Source organism: Fopius arisanus, unplaced genomic scaffold (genome assembly GCF_000806365.1).
Source record: "Fopius arisanus strain USDA-PBARC FA_bdor unplaced genomic scaffold, ASM80636v1 scaffold00035, whole genome shotgun sequence".
NCBI lineage: Eukaryota > Metazoa > Arthropoda > Insecta > Hymenoptera > Braconidae > Fopius > Fopius arisanus.
The window spans coordinates 694,982-703,144 of NW_011887774.1; the positions used below are offsets into that span (position 1 = coordinate 694,982).

The window sequence follows — 8,163 nt, forward strand, 5'->3', positions numbered from 1 at the left end:
GCGCTTCTAGTTTCCGAGATATCCTTACTGTCGTGATTTGGATTAGAATTATCATTATTTTTTATTGTTTCCAATGAAAGTACAACTCATCCTGCATCGAAATGAAACAGTTAAATCTGATTATCTCAATTAGAAATGAACCAATTCAACTTTGGAAAGAAGATGAGGCTCTTATCTTATTCAGGAACAATGCGAATTCTATAAGGAGTTGCTTCTAAAAGTGTTTATTCTTACTAGAAGGCAATTTCATTTGACCAGCGTGATTTCAAGAGAGACAGACGTTGCCGGAACAAGGATTCTCGTTCACAAATTATAGTCAAATAATGTATTTCTATTTACCACGTGACTACCATTTACGATGTGAATAAATTGATAAATTTTTCAGTTTTCATTTATATGTCCTCATTGGATGTTGCCTCGCTTACACTTGTATTTGCTCATCAAGTAATTGAATGAGTCAGTTAGAAACTCTTAAAATTTAATATTTGAGAAATATTCTTTATTGACAATGTCTAAATTTGTTACTGAAAAAAGATCATATTGTGAGATAACACACAATTTGATGCATCATGCTCCGATATGCCTCTGATATTTAAAAAGTCATTTCAGTAACTCCAAAGTAGAGCTCCAATAAATCTTTTGTCGTCATTCGACTTCAATTCTCTCAAAATAGTGTTTTTCAAGTTTACAATTTTACGCCTTCATAAGTCTGCGAAATTTCTCTGATATTTCTCTAAGAGTTTCATTTAGACTGTAAATTTCGGTAGTTTCTACAGAAATCTGCACATGTAGCTGACTTCATCTTGCTAATGACGGATTTTTTCATGTGGACAGCCACCTATGTCAGGGAATAATATATTGCATAAGTATTTCTGGCATTGGCAGAAAAAAAGGTGATGGAAGCTAACCGTCGGATGAAAATGTAGGTTGAAAGAGGTAGAGAGAGTTGAAAATCGTGGCTCGACGACCCACGCCTCAGCAACTATGACTGTAGTGTATGTCAAAGAAGTTACCGGACGATCAGTTGCGAAGCACCTTTCACAGAGTGCAGAGAGGAATATTCTTTTAGTCGCTCTTGCCTTATTACGACGTCTCCTGGAATTATAATCTCCGTATTTTTCGCATCACTTTTTCTTAATTCGGGTAGTTAATTGGTACGAGTTGACTCTCGGTGAAGAACGAGCATGTGAAAAAGTGGAGGTGATTGCTGATTGACCTGAAGTGAGACAGCTGGAACGAGGAAATGGACGTTAGGATGAGTATATCAACGAGTTCAGTGTTCCCCTGCTCTCGAATGAAAGTGATGAGTCTCGTGAAGAGCAGCCTTGTCCTCGTTCTGTTGTTACTAGGTCTCAAGAGTGAGGCAGTCACGAGTCCCGTTGAAGTTCAATGGAATCATCGAGAACGTCCTTACTGTGATTTTCAGGATCATGCAGGGGTTCATGGAATCTCAGACTTGCTGAGGTATCATTTAGGTTCAAGACATGATTATAAGGAGCTTCTACGTTTTAGATAGTGGTTAACTTCGGAAAAAATACTGAAAACGGTTATTCCAATTGACCCTTTATTTTTGAAAAATTAGAAATCTAATCGAATTGAGGATTTCACTCAAAATTTAATAAACACTTGCTATTAGCGAACATAAAATTTTTCAGAAGTATATATAGTACTTTTCGCAAGTTAGAAAATAAGTGTAGGTAAATATTAATAATATTCAGGGCGATGCAACACTTTTGAATATTTTTTGACCTCTCATAAATTTTCAAAAACTTATTCTCCTACACAGTTCAAAGCTTTCCCTTTTACAGTTTTGACAGTATTTTGACAACTTCTCTGTCAAATAAGATGTCTTTGTCAAAACTTGGATTCAATATTTTTGTAATGTAATACTTTTTAGAATATATGACTTATTTATAAATTAATTGATTAATCCTCCGTTGGTCGCGGTATTACAGTTTTTTAATTTCCCTTCATTAAAATATTATGCATTAAAGAATTGTATTCATCTTTTAATTATATTGATAGCATTGAACTTTATTACTTATAAATTTTGATATATCTATATGTAGACTATTCTGAAAAGATCTTGAAAAGAAAATTGTCATGTCTATATTAGTCCTATGAATATTTTAGAAACCCTGAATTTACCACTCTGATCTTACTTGTATTTTTGAAAGCTGTATAGATTATTTGGCGTCACAAATGGGGAGTCAGAGGGTGGCTAAAAGGGCTGATGAGGAAAACAGATTTTTTCCCGCACCAAAGAGGACGGAATCTTACGGTTTCACCCGATATTCGCCACATCAAGAATCACGGGACTACTATAAACCCAATTCCTTGGTAAAAAAAAAAGTGATAAAAAGGTTTTATAGATGATTTTTAAGTGAAGATAGTATTTCATGCTTTCGTAATCCTCACTTTCCACCTAAATATGGAAAATGCCCACACGGCCAATTCATGTTTGCCATTGAAAAAGAGGATGAATGAATTTAGACAATTATTACTACATTCTTTTAAGAAGTACCTATTAAATTGAACGCATTTTATAAAATATTTTTATATGAATTCTTCATGATAAGGCTTCTTCAGAGAAAATAGAGAAGACATTTGTTGTTGTTCATTTTTTTATTGATATAAATACATGGCAGTTGCGCATTTCACTGGAGACAAATGGGACACAGATTAGTTATCTATTCTATATAAAATTATTGATCATCGTACAACGAACTAATTAACAGTCCTAGATCAGCGTACCAGTTCTGTAAATAAAAAAGATGAAAAAATGAAAAGTCACTTTTCTGGAAAATTCTTATAACATAAATATAAGATGACTAGAGAAAGTATCGTATATAAAGAAAAAATAACAAAATTTAGCAACAGAAGTTATTACAACAATCGAAGTTTTGCTACATTATTAGAAATTTTTTAATTTCAATCACCGCAGTATAATCTGAATCTCCAATTATGTGTTTTTGAGTTCATTTTCAATTAGAAACGCTCAGTGAATGCCACTTTCAGTGTGACACTTCAAGAAAATTATTTTTCTCACGTTCCAATCATTGAGTTTCCAATGAAAGTTTGAAAACTAATCAAAAACCGCCGAATCTGCCATTTTTTACGCCGTTTTACCTTTGTAGAAAAAAAACACTATGCAAATAATCATATGAGATATTTTTTTTGTACCGCTAATTTATATATGGGGCACTCAACGCCAAATAGGATACCATTTAGCTTTTGCATCTTCAATTTTCTTATATTGTAGTATCGATTGACATATTGTTCCGAGATTTTTTTTAATGCCCATAATTTTGCGAAAAAGGGACCAAAATGAACGTTTTTTTATTTTTGAACGCAATTTCTAGCAAAATCATCAGAAAAATAATCAGAACCTTATCTCTATAAGATTTTCAAATCTTAAATTAAAATTTTTTATTTATAAAAAACACATACTGCTCGATTTTGGCAAAAACTTTTGACGCAAATCTGTTAACCATTCGACAAATTTTAAGAGTAATTAGTGGAATGACGACCTATTTAATATATACGATCTATTTTGATGTTATTTTTAAATTTCAACATTTCAATTATTCGTCTTAAAAAATCAATATAAATCATCGTCTGATATTTATTGACAGCTTTGATTGTCTTCTCTAATGAGAACTATGTTCAGGTTAAAGAATCATAAACGATAACGATACTCAAGAGCAAAGACACTCACAACCGCACAAAACTATAATTGCATCATAAAAATATAAATATATCGTTAAATATTTTATAAATCCGTGATTCAACAGATGTTGAAAATTGATTAAACCGTAAAATATCTTGTCCGTTCGGAATGACACAACACTATTTTTGTGTACCTGTAATTTTCTTTGTTTTATCGTTACCCCACTTTGAAATGATTATTCTTAGAAGTTGTCGAATGGGTAACAGTTTTTTGTGAAGAATTGTCGTGAAAATCGATCGGTACTTGTTTTTTTGTAGATCAATAATTTCTAATTCCAATTCGAAAATCTTGTAGAGATATGGTTCTGATCATTTCTGTGATTCTTTTTGTTGGAAAATGCGTCCAAAACCAAAAATTTCGAGAAACAACGTCTAATTTGGTCCCATCCAAATTCCTTGCAAAGTTATGGGCATTTTTTAAAAATGTTGTAATTTTTCAAAAATCAAAATCTCATACATACAAAAATTGAAAAAGGATGGAAGATGCAAAACCCAAATGGTACCCGATTAGGCGTGGAATGTACCATATTAGCAATTCGAGAAATTGCTTATCACAAGTTATTTAATTTGAAATTTGATTTGTAATTTTCTAATAGAAAACATACTAGTATTCATTGAAAAATAGACATATATGTTATATAGATGTAAATGTTGAAAGTCGATAAATCTAACGCATCAATTACACTTGATATGCTGTCTAGCATGAAGGCTCTCTGTACTCGGGTAATCCCCCTGCACCACACAGATACCCACCTGCACTGCCACCAGGCTATCCCCTCGAACCCACCTCGAATTACAGTCCCGGAATTTTGGGTGTCAACTTGCTCGATGCACTGTCCTCCATATCACAATACGACGATCGTAAATGCGTTCCCAGAATTCTCTGCGAGGTTGCCACTGGCGTGATACCCGGCAATTCCGAGTACAAGCAGAATTACGGGGGCTTCGGTATGAACTCACTTGTCAGGTTAGTTGAATTTGAAATACCGGCTACAAGACAAAATCAGTCGGACCTAACAGAAACCGAAGAAAAAGAGGCATTGAAGCTATTGCTGATACTTGGGCCTTGAAGAATTTATTGAATTCATGAAATCTGATCATTTGAACAATTGATTTGCAGTTTTTTAACGGCTTTTGACACTCCAGCGTCATCACCACTGCTGACCTTTGGTAAATCTGCTTTGATGGGCTATACCAACAGAGGGAATCCAGATGTCTGCTATCGACAGTACCCAAGATGCCCCAGGGAACCCAGTGCTCTTGTCGATTACCTTAATAATTATAATGGTGGGTTCTTCAGATTCTTCAGAAACAAAAATTCAGGTAATTAATCCAATTGAGTTAATGGTTCTATTCGTTTGATTAAATATTTAATAAGTTGTTGTTACATGTGTCCCAAAGGTCTGAGCTATCGAGCTGCTGTTAATCACCGACCAGCGCTCCCTCCAGGCATATCTGGTCCTGAATCTGATCGTAAAGGTACGGGTAGTCTGACATTTGACAGCCCGTCAAACTATCCCATCGATGTAACTGATTTCAAGAACAACAACATCCCTTCAGAAACCCATCGGATCGAGAGAGTTATTTTCCCTGGAGCGTTTTCATCCTCCACAAGAAAAACTAAATCGCTGAATTTTGGAAAACAATCCTCATTTTTCCCCAATGTAACTATTTAAATCTTTCTTTAACCCATTTTTGGCTTCTGGATGAAAGCAGAGTTTTTCTCAGAACTTATTTTTCAAGTTTTCTATATTTTATATCAGGATGGCTAATACAGGGCTCAAGAATTCGAATATGATATTTTTAAAGCACGTGTGTGTATGACTGATAACTGAAGAAAAAATGGTCCAAATCGATTGGATTGACGCTAGAAATATGCGTTTTCATGTTATGCAAATCACGTTCGTAAATATTCCATACCATTTTCAGTTTATGAATTTTAGCAAAAAATTTTGTGTCGACCCAACAACGGGTCAACGTCGACCTACAATGGGCAAGTGGAGAAAGAATTAGAATAAAAAAATTTTTAATTAAAAATGATACAGAATAAACGTAAATGTTTTATTGCGGATGACATGTTCGTATGAGAATGGAAATTGTATCACAACTTTTTTATTTTTATATATTCTAGAGAGGGAAGAAGAAGAAGTTCTTCAAGAAGAGATTAGAGCAACCAAATGATTGTAGAATTAAATATTTTCTCAATTTCAAATAGGACTTTTTTCGTTTTTGAAAAAATGTTTTCATTCGGGTTGCGCCAACCCAAATATTAAATATACTTTCTATAGCCAGGTGTAAGTGATATCCATTTGAAAGTATATTGCTCGCCTATTACCAAACATAAATATGAAAAGTACCACTAGTTAATAGCCATATACCACTCGTTTTTTCTCATTTTATTTTTCATTATATTTTAGTGATGCAGAAAAGGAAACTCTGAGTGTCCTCTATGGAACTAATTACAACCCGATGAAAACAGGAACAACGAACTTGTCACCCTGCGAAATGAATAAAAAAAAAAAAAAATATTTATTAAGAAGAACCATCTTCAACTTTAATTATCACCCTCTGGCACTTTGTGCGCATGAGGACTCTTGAAAAATAAGTTTGTCGTGGGAAAGTTATTCGTCTACCTTAGAAAGAAAAACTTTTACCCCTTAATCCACTTCCTCAGTCACCTTAAGATGCTTGTCACCCTAGGACTAACTATTCAATACCTCCAAAGCCCATCTAGGGGGAAAAAGATCTTTTCTTCAGCAGAAGCGAATCTCATTCAAGACTCATTGTTGAGGAGATAGAATCCTCAGTACCTTTTTGCCTGGTTCTTTGAATGGGATTGGCTTCTGAGCCTCTTCCAATGCACCAGGTGGCACTCTGCTGATGCACCCATGGGCTGCAGCAGGTGGCGATAAGTTCAGGTCCCACGAAGCGAATATCTGGAGCGGGAACCCCACGCAAGGTGCCACAGTTACATAGGGTGCCTCATGCATTGTCACAAGACGATGCACCAAGTGCACACGACGTGTCAAATACACTCAGATATCCAATTGTCGGCTCTATTATCGAATGTATTAAGCGGCTGAGTATAATTAGAACAGGTTGACAGTAATTAGTGGTAAAGACACAAAAGTCTACATGTAAATCGAGAGATTCAAACCCGTGAATTATGAACTCAATCTAGTTGACTAAAAGAGTAAAAATATAAATTATAAGACTAATAATGTAAACGACAATTTCTGCCTCGGAATTTTAAGTTTAGAATTGTAATTTACTTTTCTAATCTGGTAATTTAACAGACTCAAAACCACATCAATTAAGGTCTAAAATTTGTATTTTACCATTAACTTTTTCTGTTGGTAAATTGATGATTTTTAGGAATTATTTGATAGTCCTAGCAGAAGGTATGCATGATTACATTCTAGTATAAACAAACTCTAGATTACTTATTGAGTGTTTGAGAAGAATAAATCTAAAATACCTAATAATTATAAACATTTGTTTGCAAGAATTCATATAATGAACCGTACCTTTGACGGGTTTGAGGAATGGCTTCATTTTTTACTTCTCGTGGATGGTTTTTTATTCAATTATACATTGAAACAGCTCACCAGATAGTACGTGGCCTGAAAAGTAATTTGCGACATTTCTCATCAGGTAAATTACAATTTTCCACTGCAGAAATGAAAAATGCGACAAAAAATTTGTAATTCGCGAACTTAAAATTTTCTTAACAAAAATATGCTTATTTTCTGTTTTATTCCTTTGAATGTATTTCAATCTCTTGATTCCGGTTATTATTCTGATTTCATGATGGATGGTAAACTATGTCAATTGAGATACTTGAATATAATTATACAAAATATGTTCTTAAAGAGTCCTTAGAGTATAATTTTTTGCCTTCAAAGGAATCACATCACGTAACTTCAAGCAACACACTCCAGCTGAAAATATCCCAAGCACCAGGTACATTGAAAGTTGTTCCTTGACCCAGTTTCATCACCTAAAGAGACCCTACTGTTTACATTACAGAGGGTGAGGATTATCCAGCTGGGATCTTGGCCCGGAGGGCAACAGCAACATTCCAAGCTTTACCATTAACAAAAACACGTGATTTCACACATGGTCAGGAAATGCCAGGTCCCAAAAAAACATATGGGATAACATATTGGAGAAGATGTCTGTTTTCGCACCGATTTATCTCATTATTCCATCAGCTGACTGTAATTGTTCTATGCAAAAATCATTGTCAGGGGTGGATATATTGGGTTGGAATTGTATCAAAAAGCTAATTGTCTCGGGGCTGTCAGTTGCACCCCACTTAGCCCTGTCTATACCACACGCCCCTTCAGGGCACTGTCTTGTCTCTCGATATCACCCTCCTCACCTCTCGATGCACGCCACCCGTGAAAGTCTACACCACGAATTATACGCCAG

General features: G+C 34.7%; 1 protein-coding gene across 2 annotated transcripts; it reads left to right on the plus strand.

The window, feature by feature from the left end:
• Positions 1 to 1,037: 1,037 nt before the first annotated feature.
• On the plus strand, positions 1,038 to 7,539 carry LOC105266030 (uncharacterized). Of its 2 annotated transcripts, none has more exons than XM_011303907.1 (6): positions 1,038 to 1,464; positions 2,178 to 2,340; positions 4,431 to 4,696; positions 4,850 to 5,052; positions 5,131 to 5,393; positions 6,147 to 7,539. In XM_011303907.1, exons 1-6 carry the CDS (start codon positions 1,244 to 1,246, stop codon positions 6,147 to 6,149), a joined length of 1,119 nt encoding a protein of 372 aa, XP_011302209.1. In that variant the 5' UTR covers positions 1,038 to 1,243; the 3' UTR covers positions 6,150 to 7,539. The 2 variants fall into 2 exon arrangements, with proteins under 2 accessions (XP_011302209.1, XP_011302211.1); XM_011303909.1 differs by having other exon boundaries at positions 1,424 to 1,464; positions 2,186 to 2,340.
• Positions 7,540 to 8,163: the final 624 nt, after the last annotated feature.